Here is a 20,692-nt window from a genome sequence, read left to right as displayed (position 1 = left end):
TCGTAATATGCAAAATATGAAAATACTCTGTTAAATATTAATTATGTTTTCTACATAGGGTGGCAAATAATTTCAGGAATGATTCTTTAATCAACTTTCAGCAAAAAATTGTATGCATGTTTTTTGTACACTTGAACACGGTTTACTGGAAAAACTACTATGAGAGATAGAGGAAAATGTCTTATAAGTTAACTTTAAAATTTCATCGTAGCGCATTGAAAAAATAACAACAAAAATAAAAAATCTGACTTGGACGAGCTTTATCTCGAAAACGAGTATATCTGCACCCCGTCCCTCTGAACTCATACCATTTTTGTTGGAAATTGATCACAGAATTATCTTGGAAGTTATTTGTCACCTTATGTGAAACACCCTGTGTTAAAATTATGAGAAAGCAAGGGATTCAGAAAATTTTATTAAATGTTACAGGTGTTTTTGTTTGGATTAGTAATAGTAATAACTCCAGAACTACTAGCAAAATAGATTTAAAGGAATTTGTTATTGATAGTTTCTAGTCCTTCATTTATTTTGTTCTATATTTCTTTAGACTAAATCTTGATTCTTCTCTTATTATTTTTCGTGTATACTATAATATTAGAATTTTAGAATTAGAGTTTATGTAAGAGTTCATTTTTGCATCTTTTTGTGAATTTACTTTGATTTTTAAGATCCTTAAAATTTTCTTTTCGAATGTATCCTTCCAATTTATAGAACAATTACGTTATATTTTTAAATATTGTGGATTTGTTTTCTCTTAAGGAATAATGTAAGACAAGAGTGTTAAAGTATCATGAAGCACTTGTCTATATTGCAAGTAATTGGCATAAATGATTCAACAATTACAATAACAAGGACCAAGAGTGAAAAAAAAGAAAAACCAAAAATTATCCCTCAATTTCCTTATATGCGATGATTTATAAAAAAAATTTCCCATAACACTTATACTTAAATATTTAAATTTGTTTGAATTGGCACGCATATGTACATAATTCTCATAATATTATTATTTTTGTAAAATTAAGGGATTTTTTTCACAAAACAACGGTAAATTATAAAAAATAACAAAAAACAAAAGAACAAAAATATTAAAATTGCAGGATATTGCCATAATTATTACCATACTCTCGAACTGAGAATATGCTGAGAGCAAGAACAGATCCTTATCAAAAAAGTAGAAAATAAATTATTTTTTTAAATAAAAAAGAGAAAGAGGAAAATATCAAATATAAAACGCTGATTTCAAAAATTTTTTTTATAATTTGCGCTCTGGGGTTGTTGTCTTTATTAAATGATTCGCTTATTATTCTTGAGTGAATTGAAATTGTGTGTGTGTTTTTTTTTAAGGAAATTGAGAGCACTTAATTCTATATTATAAATATATGGAAAAATACAGTTAGATTATGTTAATTTGATTGTATATAAGGATTTTATGTTTCAGTTTTGAATGACTCAAGAACAAAATTATTTCAAAATAAAAATAAAAAAAAAAAAACAATGAATTGGAAAATCTAAAAAAAAATGGAATTTAAATAATTTTAGTTCATTTTTCGGTTCTATAGCTGGGAAATTTTTGTTATATTGCATTATTGTATTGTAGTATTTTGTTATATTGCTGATAAAAATTGTTATATTGCAGGGAAACTAAAATTTTAAATTTTAATTAAAAAATTTTTCCGAATTTTGATATTTTTCATTCAAAAAATCAAGAATCTTTAGTGGAATATCAAACACATTTTAGTCAAGAAGTGACTAAAAAAATTATTATATTAAATTTTAAATAAAGAAATTAATTAAGAATAAGATAACAGCAAAGATTTATCTGAAATTGAGCATTTAGGGCAATTACCTATTCCCATAAAACTGATTAATAAATAAAATACAATATTCATAGCTTATAAAAAAATCGCAGTTCAAAGATTAAACTGGGAACTCACCCATTAGAATTCTATAATTTTTCATCATTTTGATGTCAGTATCCTGAAAATATCCTTACTGGTATACAAAAGCGGTAGATATTAATGTATTAAGTATGATGTATACAAAATTTAATTGTCATTAATATTATTTAAAGAGAAATGGAAAAAAAAAATGTTTTTATCCAAAATATAAATGCAAATTTTTTTCTACTTTTTTTTTGCTTGTCAGTTCGTTTCGTAAAATTATTAAGTTTGGAGGAGGTTCTTAATAATATAACAAAATCGTAAAATTTTTAGAATTATAGTTTCATTCTTCATTGCAATTTTATAAAGACGACTAACATTTTGAAATTAGAAATTTTATACAATAATATTTTGCTTGCATAAAGCTCGTACGAATAATCAAATTCCTCTGTGAATAATATGGTATTTTATTACACATTTATGGCCTATAACATCACGTGCAATTAGTCATAATTAGCTCTCATTCATATTTTTTAGAAAAGGATGTGATGTTTTTCACTCACAAAATCTCAGTCATTCCGCATTCTCTTTCATTTCCTTTATATTTTTCAACTTTAATTTTTTATTACTCAATATCTCAATTGTAAAAATTCATCTAAAGAATAAAGAATGAGCAACAAAATAACAATATGATAAATGAATACTAAAATAAACAATGTCATGAACTTTCACTAAAAAAATAACGAAACCCCCACAAAAAAAAAAATAACACGAAAAATAATAAAAAGAAAAATCATTTCAAAAATGAAAAATTATTAAATTTTCCATGAAGGAAAATTCTGTTTTCAAAAAAAGGCAAAAAAATATGTAAGTTATCCGGCTATTTAAGTCTTAAAATCAAAAGCCAAAAAAAAATAAAAATAAAAAAAAAGTTTTTCTTGATTTTTCCGGAAATATCAAAAATTAAATGACCTACAAAATGTTGAATCTTGAGAAAATTTTCAAGGAAAAATAAAAATATTTTTTTTCTTAAAATAGCAATAAAAAATGTTACCGAATCCTGAAAATGTTTATGTGTACATAAATATTTTAGTATATAAAAAATTAATCAAGGGATAAAATTTTTCCCTTTGTCTCCTCGTTTACATAGTTAAAATCATAAAGAATTTCATCGAAAGAATAATCATTTATTTGTATAATTTTTTTTTTTTCTACTAGGTGAAAAAATCTCGAAAGACGAAGAACAACGGCTCTATCTGCCTTTTTCCTTCGACAGTGGGGGAGTATGACTTCTACCCTAAAAAATCACCTAAATTCTGAACGGATAAAGCTGGTCCTACAGACCAACTATTACCTCCGCGCCAACTTGGCTTTTCCGTGCAGGAATTAAATACCTTCCATAAGGAAATTGGTATTTCGTGTTAAATCGAATGGTCTTGTTCGTTTAAGTCTTTCTGTCATAACGCCATTGTCTAGCAGCCGAGCTGCTTCCATATTTACATGCTGTTCTAGACGAGCCGTATGCTTTATAGCACAACTCCTAATTTCATCCACAACCAAAGGAATTCCTAAGTCCCTGTGGATATCACTGTTACGTATATACCATGGCGCATTTACCATGCCCCGTAGAACTTTATTCTGGAAGGTTTGAATTTTGTTAATGTGAGTCTTCTTGGCACAACCCCACAGCTGAATGCCATATCGCCATATTGTTTTAATGATTTGGTTATAAATTAAGATTTTATTATCAATTGCCAAATTGAACTTACGACCTAGGAGCCAATAATTTTCTCTATATTTATTTTTCTTTGTATAATATTAAAGACTTTTAGTGAGTTTTTCAGTATTAAGGGCTGGCATAATTTCTAATCGAAATATCTTTTATTAAACCAAATTAGTAATTTGGTTCTAATTGATAATTCAATGGACAATAAAAAGTCATAATTAAATTAATATGAAAAATTTATCTGAAATCTCATTCTCGATTAAATTGAAAGAATTCCAAAAATAAAAATTTTTGTCCAATAAATTGTTTAAAAAAAGCTAATTTTTCAGAGTTCTACAATAATTTTGTCATTTACGAGTATAACCGTAATTTGATAATATCCATTATAAATTCTCCCATATACTCTAACACTCTCATTAAATTCATAAATTTCTTTCAGAATTTTAAAAATGAATTGAATAATTAAACTTTATTTTTAAATATTGTATCCAGTCATAAATCTCGTTACCACAATAATTAGAATTCATCCTAAAATTATGCAATATTTTATACTTTTCTCGTTTATTGTAAGTTAAAAACAAAGGGGTTTTTTAGTGTTTTATTTTTTGGACAGTCCCATAAAAAAACTTTCCTTATTTTTAGACGACAAATTTTCTTTTTTTAATCCAAAATGTATTTAACACGTCCTCTTTACAATCTCTTCCTCCACGTATATCTCGCCCTTAAAATTGTTTTGAAGAACGTTTTGCAGCATATTTTAATTTTGGAGATATTTTTGGATTGATTATATTTTTAGGATCTTTTTTAAAGAACATTTTTATTAATAGAAAAAAATGCTTTTATAACTTCCTAGAATTTAAAATTCCAATAAAATACATTCTATATACACATGCAAGAAATTGTATAGTCTTGTATATGGGTGAGTAGTCTGGCAAATTTGGTAAGATGATTGGGATTGTTAGCAATGTACGGTATAAACTCTTGAAATAATGAAAAAAAATTGACTAATTATTATAAAATGAACTAATTAATTTTGTGGACAATGACGAAGTACGAGTATTCTAGTCAATTTAGATGTAATATAGAACAAAATATTCTTCTCTATATATGTACGCTTTTTTATTAAAGCATTTTTCATGAAATATGTTGAATTTGCCAAAAAACAAAAAGGAATACAGTTCCTAATTTTCGTTTTGTTAAAAATTTTAGATTGTATAAAAGATCAGGCGTGCAGAAATAGTTTTAAATCTGTTAATTAATTATGTACCTATTATATATATATAGTTTTTCAAGGAAACCTTAGTATATCTCTTATACTTTAAACCTGCTGAAGCAAAATATACTAATCGTAATCATTAATGTAATAAATTTGTGTTTCAGGTGTAGTGGCAAAATTAGTTTAGTTTAATAGCAACTTCTAAATTTTAAGGACTATAATTTAAGCCATAAAAATATTATTAAAATTATCAACAAAATTTTTACCATAAAGTATACAATATCTATACAGATTGACATTCCCATGTTCTACTAGTTTTAGAGGTAAAGTGTTCTCTCGTACACATATAGGATTTAAAACAATTTATTTTATATAAATGCAAAAACTAAAACTATAAATTACTGTTTCAATAATTAAATTCTATATTTAAAACATTATTTCTGTTGACGTCCTTTATTAAACATAATGGTGGCTAATATCAAAAATTTGTTTGAAATTTATTATGTAAAATCTTTATTATTTTACGATATTAACAATAAAAGCTATCATAAAATTCTATTAAAAAATTTATTTTTAGTATTCAATTTATCTAATATGAATTTAGAAATTCAAAATTTTATTGATAGACAAATTACTCAAAAAAAACCAAAATTGATATGAAATAAATTGTTGCACATAGTTGGACAACGTCTTTCAAATATTTATTAATGATATTTTTTTGAAAATTCGAAAAATTCACTTGCTGACACCTCATTTCATAAAATGGAAGTATGACTTGTTATATCAGCAATACGAGTTTATAATTTAAAATATTCAGATATAAATTTTCATGAAAATCGGTTTTGTCGAACTTGGGGTCTATTTGAGATGAGTGCACAGACCAACAGACATCTCTCTGAAAATAGTTTATTTATGCTTCCCTAGTGTATTGAGGAAATCACCAAATTTTCACCAAAATCTCAACAATCTCAACAATCAATTTTCACCAAAATCTCAATATGCAAAATTTGGTGTTTTTACATAACCTCCTATATTGTAAGCAATATACGGTTGGTAATAAAGTTAATGACGTAATATTTTTGCACTTATCTATAAATATCAGTAATTATTAATTTGAAATAAATATTGAAATACTGATTACATTTTTGAGCAAAATTAAATAATAATTATGGCTATATTTAGTCAAAATATGATCATAAAAATAATAACGAAACAATGTCTCATTAATATCAAATATAAAGTGAAAAATCATAAAAATAGGTACTATAGCAGTAAGATTTTTCTAAAGTCAATTCCCTCATTATGAATTTGAAGAGATTTTTAACCAAAATCTCGGCCATTTTCAATAATATTTCCTGGGATATTACTGTTGAGATAACCGCGAACACTGTGCCTTTACATGAATAATACGCTATATCAAATGGTGATATTTTAACCATTTCTAATCTTGATCAAGATTGGAATCAAAAATTTGGGAGAACTTCTAATTACTATATCTATAAAACAAAAATGTCTAAAATGTAATACGAGCTCTTACATTGAATATTGAACACCAGCTTCCTCAATATATACATAAGTATTATTTATTATGAACAGGTTCCAGAAGAAACAAGCTTAACCGCTGCATATTGTAAATTATTTATATACAGGTTCTAATTGCAGTCCAAACAGCTCCCAATTACAATTAAACTTTTATAAAAAATTTACCTATGGTTAAGATAAAATTTTTAATTTTGTGTATATTTTGTGTATACATACGTATATAGCCGAAATTTATATATACATTCAGAAGTAGATACATATACAGTTATGCATTACATATATTTGTAAGAAATTTATTAATACTGTACACCACTAAGCCATAAATTTTGAAGTTATTCGTGCGTTAAATTTTATTTATATAGAAAATAGTTGTAAACAAACAAAACAATTTTTATTATACACCAACTTACTTGCCACTACTATACAAGTACCATCATTCTATTTTTACAATTTATTGGTTACTCACCTAAAGTATACTATATATATAAAAATTTTTATATTAAGTGATAGTGATTGTCGTTTTAATCATTTTTGTTTTTTCACTCTTATTCGATAAAAAATCGATTACGTCCCATAAAAAATCGATTTATCATTTTTTTTTTCTATTTTATGAAAATAGAAATCACATAAAATTCTTGACGCCTCTACATTTCTATATTATGGTTTCATTGTATATTCGTGTAATATAGTGAAATGCTATTTTAGAAATCAGAACATTTGACACATTTTTTGAAATGTCATCAAAAAAAATTTAAAGAGAATAGTGCGTAAGAGCAATATTAAACAATAAATCTGGTTCGATCAGCATATAACCGACCGTATGGTAGGTTGTCAATTTAGTGAAAGTGTTGCACAGGATTATTAAAATGATATTTAAACACTTCTTTCCAATTTTAAGGAGGCTAGTAAGATTTTCGTTAACATACCTAGAAAAATATACATTTGATTCGTAGTAGAAGTTGACTTTGCGCCATCCCTGGAAAATTCATCAGTTAATTCTGAAAGCATATAGAATTCGAATATTAAATATCAAGAAATTTCCTAAATTAGTTCCTTGGATACGGTAAAAAAAGGTAAAATCTACTTTTTTTTCGGAGTCCGAGCACTGAAAGAATACAGTTATAAGTTCAAAAAAGTTATAAGTACACTGTAACTTTTTAACTATGCTTGAATACTCTGAATGTACCCTGAATTTAAACAATTAAATTTCAAGGAAGTTAGTTAATTATTTCTTTTATAATATCGAAAATGTAAAATCGGCCCAGAAAATGTCCCAAAAATTTGATCAAGCCGAACTTAAGATACACGCATACACATAGAGACCAACTGACTGGCAGATTGACAGATCGGCAAACAGACTTACCAATAGACTGACAGAGGGATAGAAAGATAGACAGATCAACATATCTTTAAAAACACATTATTAACACTTTCCTGCTATAAAGAAGTGTGTTTGCGCCGAAAACACGAAAAGGGAAGTTTAATGCCATCGCACAACCTCTCTTATTTTGTGCAATGAGGTCGGTAATAATATGAAAATTATTTATGACATCTCTCTATTTGTCTTCAATACTATAATGTTATGTAACTTGTGTGAGGGAATATAGCTATTTTATTTGCAGGATTCGCTATACGAGTATAATATTTCTGTTATATGCGTGAGTATTCACAGTTGGGAATTTAATATGAAGACATCAATTTGAACAAATTATTTTCAGTTCATTGAATGAATTTATTTTGTTTTCTTTACTCATTAATGTGGAATGTAAAAACAAAAGTTATAAAATAATAATAAATTGTTATGTAACAAGGATCTTTAGAAAAACACAAAAAAATATTTAAAGTAATAAAATGTTTAAGATTTTTAATTTAATAAGGAAAATTAAATTTGATCAGGAGTTTTTAGGAGTGTGGGGCAATGTTTAATAACTTTAAAAATATTTTCATCCTGCGTACGTTCTTAATCGTTTTTATAATATTATAGAAATTATTTTCGACACAATTCCTTTCACAGTTTCCACAGTTTAAATATAGGGGGTTTTCGTATTATTCAGTTCTAGAATAGTTCTAGCTGTAGAAAATATAGATCGTTCGGAAATTATTGGCTGCAATAAACTGCATTCGGAAATTCAATCTGCAACAAAGTAATGTTTGAAATGTAGCGCAGACCTCTAGTATAAATTTTGTCGCTGCCTCATGAAATTTTTTTTTTTAAATTTAAAATTCAAAAAAAATTCTAAATTTCAAAATGTTCTATTCAGATATTGAAGGGTTAATAAAGTAAGTTTTCTTTAAGTTTTCACTTACTTGTTAAAATTTCCTTATTTTGCAGCTAATTGGAAGCGAAAAGTTTTGGGATACAATTTCATAAACAATGTCATTTTTGTTATTTTTGAACGATAGATTATTTGGAAGTTTCAGAATTTGCAGACCGCGTAAACAAAAAAAACTTTGCTAAAGTTTTTGCATACTGTTTAACGCTGCGATTTATAGAACTCTCAGCGCAGTGTGCATAAACGAAAACCCCCATAATATTTTCTTATTAGCAGAAGTCCACTTAAAGTAATAATAGCAATAAAGTGCGCTCTGCATTGCAGATTACCTTTCCGAGACGGAACTACTCTAATTTGCACATTATATTTTTAAAATTACCAAAAAACAAACTTCTTTTTTAAGTTACTATTTATTATAGATCCTGTTTTTTTTAGACAAAAACAAAAGCGAAGTAAAATTTTTGTAGATAATAGGAAATTTGCATTTATATATGACTTCAATGAAACATTATTCACGCTGTTACCAGCATAATTCCCAAAATCCGTTGCTCCACCCTCAAACATAGCATATACGTAACAACGTTTTGAGTTGGAAGGTTTTCTTGACTACATGACGTCGCTACATCCCAAATATAAATGAAAATTTCTTCTTGGGAGAGTACAGGGTTATATACTAAAACTTTAAATATAACTATATGAATAAGATTTTTTCAAGTGATTTTTATTATTTATAATTCTTGTGATTTTACAATTATTTCTTCTTTTATTTTATACTGATTATTATATTTTATATTGAAAATATTATAGCACAGACAATAGTATACTAAAATTACTAATATTTTAGGATTTCAAACAGAAAATAATATTTAAATAAATATTAATTTCAGAAATTTAACTTTTCACTTCTGGTTTCTTTTCAGTATTTCCAATTACTGTTGCCATATCGAATTGTAATAAAACAATTAAATAAGATGTTGCAGCACTAACAGCCTAAATGAAAAAAAAAATTGTAAATTATTGCTTTTGTTTCATATTAAAAATTGAAATATTACTGAGAAAATAAATGTATAATCTAATGAAAATAAACCGATTCCATTAAAATGAAAATATTGTTCCCAATGTAAATATTGTAATGTAAAACATTTCATTTTATTATAAAATTCATCGTTCCCCAGCATAAATGATGGTTTCTTTTGCATTATCTCATGTATTAATAATGCAGTTTTTCTTGATTCAGTTTGTGCTTTACAACATAATCTTAATACTAAATATGCTGCAACCTTTAATAAAATCAATAAAGAAATAATTAATTAAATTAAAGTAAAAATATAAAAAATAAAAATAAATATGTTGTACAGGGTATTTCGCATTAAATGGCAAATAATTTCAGTAATGATTATATTTGATCAATTTCCAGCAAAACACATTGAACACGTTTTACAAAACTATGAGAGTTAGAGGAAAACTTTATATAAACTAACTTTCAGTTCTCATCGTACCGCATCGAAAAAAAAATAGTAAAAATTTTCGAAAAATTTCAAGTTTTTAAAAAAAAATTATAAAAAAGAACAAAAATTCTGATTTTAACGAACATTATCTCGAAAACTACAGTTAAAATCGAATTTACTATAAGCACTTATATATACGAAAAATCTGGAACCTTTTTTTTTCAAGACTCAAGCTCGAAAACGAGTATATCTGCACCCTCTCACCCCCCATTCTCATACAATTTTTTGCTGTAAATTGATTAAGGAATCATCCGTGAAATTATTTGCCACCTTATAAGTGACACACCCTGTATATTTAAAATTTTTAAAATCTAAATTCTCCTTTCACAAAATTATTATTAGTTTAATTTTTGTTAATAAATTTACCAATAAAAATGTCGTCCATAAAATATATGATATTGCCAAATTATCAAAATATGAATTTTGTCCACCAATTGTAAATAAAACTTTTGTAGCTAAAAATATTCCAAATATACTAATTACAAATGTTGATGTCATATATACAACAATTGCAGTTGCATATTCTTTATTTGTTATAACACCCAATGTACTGATCTTTTCATGAATTGTAAATAATTCTACCATATGTTGTTCACAATTATAACTAAAATTATAATTAATAAAATGAATATTTCAAAAATATAAATTTTTTTATTATATATAAAATTTTACCTTTCATGTACTGGTCCTAAAATACTATCAATATTATCGGAATCATAATCAAAATCATCATCATCATCACTATCAACTAAATCATCATTATTTTTATCATTTTTATTATTATTATCATTATTATTATTATTGTTATTATTTTCTTTTTCCATGTTATCAATTTTTGTTCTTGCCTTTAAATTATCTGTATCTGAATTAAATTTATCCTTTTTACCATTTAATTCAATATCAAATATTTTAACTGAACCAATTTTCTTTGAACATTCTCGATTTATTATTTTAAATATGAAATTGATTTTTTCAAAACGATTTCCAATTTCTTGTATTAATAATGTAAATATCAATTGCATTAGACTACTTGATATAAGTGGATATGAGCATGTTATACCCATATTTACATATAAAAGTGTATTATTCCTATATAATATATTAATGAATAAATAAATTAATTAATTATAGAATAAAATAGATGTGCTTACTTGTTTGAATGTACTTGATAAAAATAAAAATCGAAACCAATTGATGAAAAAATTGCTAATAAAAGAATAATGCTCATAATTATTTTAACATAATCTCTTCTTAAAATATTTTTTTTAATTGGATTGCATATATTAAAGCGTGCATCAAATTCGGCAAGTTCATCAAAATAATGCATAAAAAATTTCTTCTTATTGATTACTGATAATAAAGTAACAAAATAAACGAAAATTCCAAGTAAAAAAAATGTCATACTCCCAACAAAACAAATGTGCCGGCATTCTTCAGCTAAAAGAAAATATATAAATAAAATTTAATAATGAATTTTGCTTTAATTATTAAGAAAATTTTAATTATTAATTTTTTAGTTCTGTATTTGATTCTGATAATTGTTCGAACTTATTTTTAATTTTCCAATTCCAATAGGGTCTAATAATCAACTTATGGCACCTACTCTGGTGAAATCTATATTATTGTGAATACTTAATTGAGTACTTTGTTATGAACACTTAGAGAATATTCAATTTTTACTAAAAGTTGTTTAAAAATTTAGATTTCTTATATGTTTTACGTTGTCAATATAAAAAATTTTTAAAATCTTCTTTTGTAATCTAGGTTTTCAGTAGAATTTATTAACATTATTATTTTATAGACTTCCATATATTTTATAATTTTTTGTTCGTAAGCTTACAATGTCCTTATTACAGTTAAATAAATATAGCCATACAGGTGCAATAGGTAATATATATAAGAGTATGTTACCTATCACCTAATTGAAAATTAAGTACTTGAACAACATTTTTGTCTATAGTTATAAATATTATAATACTTACTAAAAAATAATTTCTGATGATTGAATAATGTGTAAATAATACATCCAGTATATATGACAAAATTCGAAAAGATTAAAGTATATTCGCCAAAACTTGTAGCCTCCTTACTTCGATAATTGAGTGGCAATATACCAAAAAACTGAAAAAAAAAAATCAATTAATAAATAAATTAAGAATTTTTATAAATTTTTTATTTTAAAATAGTATTGAATTTTAGTTTGAATATTTTTACTCAATAATTTCCTAATGATGTTCAAATTATATTAGGTTTTTTAATTACATACATTAATGTTAAGAAAAATTTTGCATATTTTCAGGCGAACCACTTTTATTAATATTGCATACAATGTTTTCACTATTGCAATGATGCGAGTAAGTATATGCGTATTTATTATTACTTTTACTTCTTTTAATAATTTTTAGGGTTTAATTTTGCCTATTTAAGAATTTCATGGAAAAAAAAGTAACAATGCGAATTTATTGGAAGACCGAACTATAATTTAAGGACTGCGTATAATGAATAATAAAAAATTCGAAATATACAAGTTCTAAAGGAATTTAATATTATATTTGCATAGAATGTAAATGAAATAAAGTCCAAAATCTTAATTACATATTGATTTTAGGTAATTAAGAGTTTCCAAATTTGTTACATACAAAGTTCCAATGAATTAATTATTATTATCGAAAATATTTTAGTGAAAAATAACAATTTCCTGCTAATTCTATAACAAAATTGGTTTAATACTAAAAATTAATAGAATTTTAAATTAAATTAATTAAATTAATTGATAATTAGGTAGTAATTTATACATTGATTAATTACCTGTGCAATTGGAATTAAAATCTTTTCAACGTTAAAATTAACATTCATTTTTACTTAATTTTTTTATTGTAATCTTTTCTATTTTTTTCCAAACAAAAATTTAATATTAAGAAAAATTTTATATTTTAAATAATATAATAATTATATAATATTAAATAGATTATTATTAAAAGTAAAAAATTATATTTCAAGTATTCTCCAAAATAACTTTATGATTTATGGTAAAATAACTATTAAAATTATCCTTTAATTCTTAAAATTCTAAAATTTTTATTAAACATATACGGCGTAATGAAATTCAATTTAAATTATTACTTTCTATAATAATTAATAAGTTGAATGAAAAAATTTTTCATACACTCAGAGAAAATTGTACAAGTTTTCATTCTGGATCATATATCTGCATATTACACGTTTATTCGGCATTTTTATGCTGTATTTTAGGAAAAAAACTTAATAACTAGAACTTTATTGCTAAAAATATATGCTAGTTTATTTTATTGGTAATTTCTGGCAACATTTATATGACAAGATATACTTGAGCGCATTATTGAAGTCAAGGATTTTGGAAAGCTTTGGACATATAATATGGAATTTTGAACTTTGGCAAATAGAAATGGCTTTATTTACTATATGAAGCTCAAGGTATATAAAAATTATGTAACTATGTAAATTATATAGTTGTCATTTGGAATTTCGAAAATGGCCCTTTAAATTTGTTATAAATGAAAATTAAATTGAACATATTTGAATATTTTTTTAAATAATAAAGTACGTGTTGCAATTAAAAATAGCGTAAATAGCTTGAAGGTGTCATAAAAATTTTAAAGTAATTTTAATAAAATTATCAATATTTATTTAATTTTGTGGTATTTTTCCCGTCCGGGCGATAAAATACATGCATAAATTTTTTCAATTTTTTTCAGTGTACTGTCTATATCATGATTACCTTGGGAATTTTTTTTTTCTCTTTTTTTTAATATTAATGAAATATTATTTTAATGGAATTATACTATTATATAAATTGATTTTCCATCGTAGTCCACAACAGTTCCTTATGTAAATTTACCGTTTGAAATCAATTTACATAATTGTAATATACAATAAACATTATATTAGAACTCATACCTACATATATTATAGAAATAAATGGGTTTACATATAGAAATTCTTACATATGTAAATGTACGTAAGGTAGAATACACGGAAAAAAATGTAAGTATGTAATTTATTGGCTATTTACTTTATAACATTATGAAAATAATTATTTAATTTACTTTGAATATCAGGATATTTTAAAAAAAAAAAATTTATTTTTAATTGATTCCGTTGAAAACATAGTATTAATAAATAAGTAGAAGAAATATTCTAATATTTTAATATTCAAAACAAAATAGTGTTAAATATTATTCGATACACGCAATAAGTCCGTAATTTTATAAATATTTTATTATTAAAATTATTAATTTCTTTAATTAATGCAAATGAAATTGTGTAACATCTGTTCCAGCATTTAAAACAACATCTTCAGGTGTTGTTGGACCACCAAGTGGACACCATTCATTTATACCAGCATCTTTTCGTGCAGAATGTACAGCATGTCTAACAGCAGATAAAACACTTATAGCTAAAGATATAGCAGGTTCACCAGTAGCTAAAACAAATAGTATAATTTTTTTATACAAAAATATTAAAAAATTTAATGATCTAATATAAAGTAATTTTATAACCTTTCGATCTTAAAAATCCAATTGGATTTGGACTATTCTGTAAAAGATTAACATTGAAAATTTGTGGTATATCAGTAGCTAATGGAACTTTGTATGTAAATGGTCTATCTGTTAATAATTCGCCTGTTAATCGATCATATGATAATTTTTCGGTAAGCCATAATCCTAAAGCCATTATAAAAGATCCTTCTACTTGGCCAATATCAATTAATGGGCTTAAACTTTCACCTGTATCTTCTAATATATCGACTTTTTTAACTTGAACATTACCAGTTAACATATCTACTTCAACTTCAGAACATGCTAAACCAAAAATCATATATGATTGCATTTCACCCGGGAAAACAGATTGTGTTACGTTTAAGGAAACATTTTGTGCATAGGCTTTTTGTATTACTGTTACCCAATCTGGATTTGGTTCTGAAATTGAATCTCGAACTGGTTGAAGTCTTGATTTTATTTCATTACATGCTTTTTGAACAGCCTTAAAAAAATTAAAAATATTTTTATATCATATTTTTTTCAAAATATTATAAGATCATATCTTACAAGGCATATTGTTTCACTTGTACAACTACCAGCACTAAATATTGAATTTGCTGTAACAAAGCTGTTCGTTGGTCGAAACGAAATATTTTCCATTGGTATACCCAAAGAATTTGATGCAACTTGCAAAACTTTTGTATTTAATCCTTGTCCCATTTCTATTCCACTATGAGATATATTAACTGTACCATCATCTCGATATATAACTAAATAAGCTGTTTGTGGAGCAAAATATATTAAACTGTATTGCATAACTGATACTGAAATTCCTTTTTTAATCCAACGATTTTCATTATTAAACTGTTCGATTGCCTCTTTTCTATTTTGATATTCAACTGATTGAACAAATTGTGGTAACAATTTTTTTACTTTGTTATCATCTGCAATATTTTCTAATCTTACATTGACTGGATCTATTCCAATTTCATAGGCAATATTATCCATAATTGTTTCAATCATTGCAATTCCTTCAAAAGTTCCAGGGCCGCGGCACCATGTATTACTTGGTGCATCCGTTAATATATTATTTCCTTTAACAACCCAATTTGAAAAATCTTTATAACAACTATTTATTGCTGTTAAAGTATACGGTGATACTGGACTTTCATTAGGACTCCAGCCTAAATCTGTAAAAAATTCAATGGATGAGTCAAGAATATGCCCATTTGACATGTTCACTTCTATATCATATTCGCATTTTATTGGCATTCTTTTTCCAATTGTACGCATCATTTCTTCAATAGTTAGTACAAACCTTACTGGTCGATTTAATTTGATACAAGCTAATGCAGCTGCGCAAGCAACTTGAGCAGATCTAGAAAATTTTCCGCCATATCCACCTCCTATACGTACCGTTTCAATGTAAATATTTTTTTGGGGCATATTTAAAAATTTTTCTAAAACTATGTGATGCAAATCAATAAATTGATTAGAGCAATAAAGTGTAATTCCATTTTCTGTCGGTTTACAAACAACTGTTTGAGGCTCCATTGTGAAATGATATTGTCCATTAATGCTAAAATTACTTTTAACTTGTTTTTTATGTACACAATCTTTGAGTGAATTTGAAGTTTTGTGAGTTACACTCGAGACGGTTCTTTTAGTAAGATCAGATTTTTGTTTAATGTCATTAAGGGAAAAAATCGGTGATTTAGTGACAGGATGTACTTTTTCATATGTAAGTTTCACTAATTTTACTGCTTTTTTTAAAGAGAATGGATCAGAACCTGAAAATAATCAAAACAAATTAATGTTACTGAACTCAGTAACCAAAAGATTTTAATTTTTTTTTAATTTACCAACTAAAATTCCAACTGGTTGATCATAATACTTAACAACCTTATTTATTTTCAGAAAAACTGGTTCATCTTCAATGAAAAATGGAAAAGCGCCGACTAAAATAAATGAATTATTGCCGGGAATATCTTTGGCACCAAAAAATGCCACAATTTCTTTCATCTTTAGAGCATTAACTGGATTTATACCAATTAAAGTTGAGCCAACATTGGTCGCTGTTACATATGCTGCCCACAATTCTTGATTCATACTCGGTATATCATTTGAATAGAAAGCTTCTCCACTACATTGTATTAAAGCTTCTAATTTGTGAACAGGCTGACCAACAGGATAGTTTTCTGATGGAATGCTATACGTTTGGTTTCCATAAGATAATTCACGTTTAAGAGTATCTTTTCCACTTAAATATTGTGGGGCAATAAATTCTGGCGGTACTAAAGATAAAAGAAATTTATACAAAAGTCCACAAGCGAGAATTCGACGATAATGCGGTCGATATTCATCAAATCCTATGCCTGGATAAATTTCATCATAAGCTTTTGCAAGGATTTGTTCGATAACATTTTCTTCAAGTAAATTTTTATTAATCATGAAATTTTCTGTTTCAGTAGCATGCACAAAATATGGCGAAACATTACCGAAACATAAACGGGCACTCATAATAATCAATTGAGTTGCTGTACTTTGTATTTGAAGTAAAAATGCTGCATTTAACAGTGCGTGTGCATTTTGCGATCGTATCATAACCTCAAAGAATAAAAAGAAAGTCATAGATCAAAAAGCAAAATTCTATAAAATTTGTTTTTACCTTGTAGGATTTAAAGATATATTCATTCGTACTGTATGACGGCAATATAATTTTAGTAATCACCTTCTTGTTCATGTCTTGATTAAGAAAATCTATTGGACTGTGTACATTTCTGACTAAATTATCCATTATTTCTATTTGAGCTTTAATTGCCTCCAAAACTATAAAAATGTCAGATGGAAAAATTAAGTGATCATGTTTTATCATTAAATTTCCAGCTAATCCAGCAACCTTAATTGAAAAGTTCGTAATAAATTTTCATACAAAAATTTAGTAAGTTTTAGAAAATAATTTACATTTCTCACTGCTAAAGTTGCAACTAAACTCCAGTGATTATAAATATCTAAACAATATTCAAATCCACTTATTGTAGACGCTTCTAATAGCAAATCTAAAACATTTGAAATTGTAGTACTTCCTCCTATTTCAATTCGATCAGAAAGAATTTGTTGCATAGAAAGTTCTGATATTTTATTTATATTTATAAAATATTCAATATCATTTGGACGTCTAAAAACGCCATCACCAGTACCACCAGCAACCAGAATGTACTTTTTAGAAAGCACTTCTGTATTAAAAATTTTAAACAACTCAATTAAATCTTGTGGACTAAACCAAGCAGGGCTATTTTTAACTTTCAAATCAACATTCATAATTGGACAAAATAATTCTTTATACTCCTCACTAGAGTTTATAAATTCAAAATCATCACATTCTGATACATGTTTTTTCCTTGAAATTTTTAATTTCTTGCATCCTTTTGTTAAATCTTCTATATCAATAATTTTTTCGTTAGCAAATGATTTCATTGCATCTAATATTGGACGGTAACCAGTACAGCGACAAATATTTCCATCAAATGATTTTTCAATTTCTTCTGCCGTCAAAGGTTTATTATCATCTCTTTCTAGTAAACCGTACATAGTCATTGCCATTCCTGGGCTACAATAACCACATTGAGATCCATTTGAATTGGCTAAAGTTTTTTGAATTGGATGATAACCGTCTTTTTTATTACCAATACCTTCGATGGTAGTAATTTCTAATCCATCACATGTTCCAAGTAATCGTAAACACTTTGTGAAGATTTACAGAAAACAAAATATATGAATATGAAATTTTTTGAAATATTTTAAAATTATCAAAATTTGTAAATTTTTGAGTTAAATGAAAATACTTTTATTGATTCAATATACAAGTTGAATAAATATTGACCACACACGTTTTATAAACGTGTCATAAATACGTTCATTAAAAGAAAATTGAATTACTCATAAAAGCAAGAAATTTTTTTATTCGGATGCCTTCATGTTATAGCACAAAGTTTGTCAAATATTTTGATTCGATGCTATAGTTGAAAATCCTATAGAATAGAAGGTACAGCACAAAGTGACGAAAACAAATTTCGCATTATAGTAATTATTTTTGAATTGAGGCATTCATTCTCTATAGTTTGTATCTAAATAAAAGAGAATCGTATTCAAATAATTACTCATTTAAGTCATAAAAGCGATAATAATTATTGAGTATACGAGATATAATTTGAGAGAATACAGAAAAAATAATAATTTTAAATTAATTTTCAATTAGTTCACTTGATTCTCTTTTCAAATAAGACTCAAAATCTCTCAGTAAACGAGGTCTTTAATAATACAAATTTAATAAACTGTAAATTAATATAAATAATTTTTCTTACCGTATTTAAAGATAAAATTTTAGAAGTCTTACAATAAGGATTGAATATTTTTGCAGTTACATTACAACTACCACAACCACCTTCATAACACATATATTTTGTACCATGTAATCCAATACAAGTTCGTATGAAATAATTTAATGTTGCATCGACAGGATAATCATCTGTATTAACTACAATATTAAAATATAAAATTTATTTCGCTCTAATCTAACTGATGATTAGAATAAAAAACTTATATACGAATATAATTTGATTAAATATGCCTACCCGTATAACAGACAGAATTTACTGTAAAATTTACTTTCATATTTTTTTGTCAAATTTTTATAGACCGTTCTCAATTAATATTCGGACAAGAGTGTACTAGAACGAATGCTAATCGATATTTAATTTTAATTAATTTACAAGTTCTCGTATTACCCGTGTTATGGTGAAAAGAAAATATTTGCTTATTCTAAAATTTTTGAAATTTTTTTCTTTTTTATTTTTATTTACATAACCATGTATTGTGCTATTTTGAACCTAAATACAATATATAAGTAATAATAATAAAAAAAAAAAAACAAGCTGATGAAGAAAATTTTATATTTAATTAAAAATTAAAATAAATATAAAATTATTAATCATTGGGTTTCGAAAATATTAATTAAATATGAATTCATGGTAAATATGAAAATGAAGTATATTCCAATACACTTTTATACATTACATACACAGAACTCTTAAACTGAATAATTTGATATACTATATATGAATTTATTCATTTTGTAGTGCGTAAAATGCCCGTTTTTAAAACTGCAGTGATACTATGTACTGCCACAGAATTAAGCAATTGTGCCATTCAGGAAAGACTACATTCCAATACAGTCAGTCATATTTATTAACTTAGTTTTCCAATTCATTTCTACTGCATATTTTGGTACCTATAATGTTCAATTTGTTCAGAATCACCTACTAAAATCATAGAATTTATACCTAAAATTTCTATTTATTTATGACTATTATTAAAATTGAAATTTAGCGCCTCATTATTAAAACACAATATTTGTACATAATGTATGTGTTTATACCGTATAGATACTTAAATATTTAAAAAATTATATTAATTAAAGTATCTTGAACATATTTTCTTTAACAAGCTCATATGACATTGAATCTTATTTGACCTTGAATAAAACATTAAAATTTTTCCATACATAAATTAATTTTTTTTATATCAAATAAATTTTTAAAATATTTTATATTAAAACAACTTATACGTACATCCATACGTCATTCGATATGTCAAAATGTAAAAAATTGCACTGTGTAATATCGTCTAAAGTAGTTGAAAAATACAAAGTAAAAATTTTTAATATATGAAACACAAGTGAAGCTGAAATTTATTCAATTCAAAATGTGACATAAAGGAGGTATTAAGTATATCGCAAGTTATTCTGGTATGTTCTGGAATATACGAATTTTCCCTTCCCAAATTTATTTATAAAATTTTCTAAAAATTATGTTCTAAGAAGAATAATTAATTACATATTAAAAAATTTCAAATCACAATCATAATTTTGAGTTTCATAACGTAACATTTTGTTAGAATCGCATGGCTATTCAGATTTTTTTTTTGTATCAAGCAAAATTGATATTATTAACTTGCATTTAAATTTGG

General features: G+C 25.4%; 2 protein-coding genes across 2 annotated transcripts; both read right to left on the bottom strand.

The window, feature by feature from the left end:
• Positions 1–9,528: 9,528 nt before the first annotated feature.
• Positions 9,529–10,643, bottom strand: LOC129611139 (gustatory and pheromone receptor 33a-like). Its single transcript, XM_055524105.1, has 3 exons — positions 10,512–10,643; positions 9,690–9,917; positions 9,529–9,627 (listed from the first exon to the last, which is right to left on the bottom strand). The coding sequence occupies exons 1-3, from the start codon at positions 10,641–10,643 to the stop codon at positions 9,529–9,531; spliced, it is 459 nt and encodes a 152-aa protein (XP_055380080.1).
• Positions 10,644–14,428: 3,785 nt separating this feature from the next.
• On the bottom strand, positions 14,429–20,308 carry LOC129611138 (uncharacterized). The gene is made up of 8 exons (XM_055524104.1): positions 20,296–20,308; positions 19,084–19,202; positions 17,630–18,409; positions 17,334–17,564; positions 16,528–17,272; positions 15,233–16,455; positions 14,684–15,167; positions 14,429–14,607 (listed from the first exon to the last, which is right to left on the bottom strand). Exons 1-8 carry the CDS (start codon positions 20,306–20,308, stop codon positions 14,429–14,431), a joined length of 3,774 nt encoding a protein of 1,257 aa, XP_055380079.1.
• Between the last annotated feature and the right edge of the window lie 384 nt (positions 20,309–20,692).

The sequence above is a fragment of the Condylostylus longicornis genome, unplaced genomic scaffold (assembly GCF_029603195.1).
Source record: "Condylostylus longicornis isolate FDR11 unplaced genomic scaffold, ASM2960319v2 ptg000048l, whole genome shotgun sequence".
Lineage (NCBI taxonomy): Eukaryota > Metazoa > Arthropoda > Insecta > Diptera > Dolichopodidae > Condylostylus > Condylostylus longicornis.
This window is presented reverse-complemented; position numbering and strand designations above follow the sequence as displayed.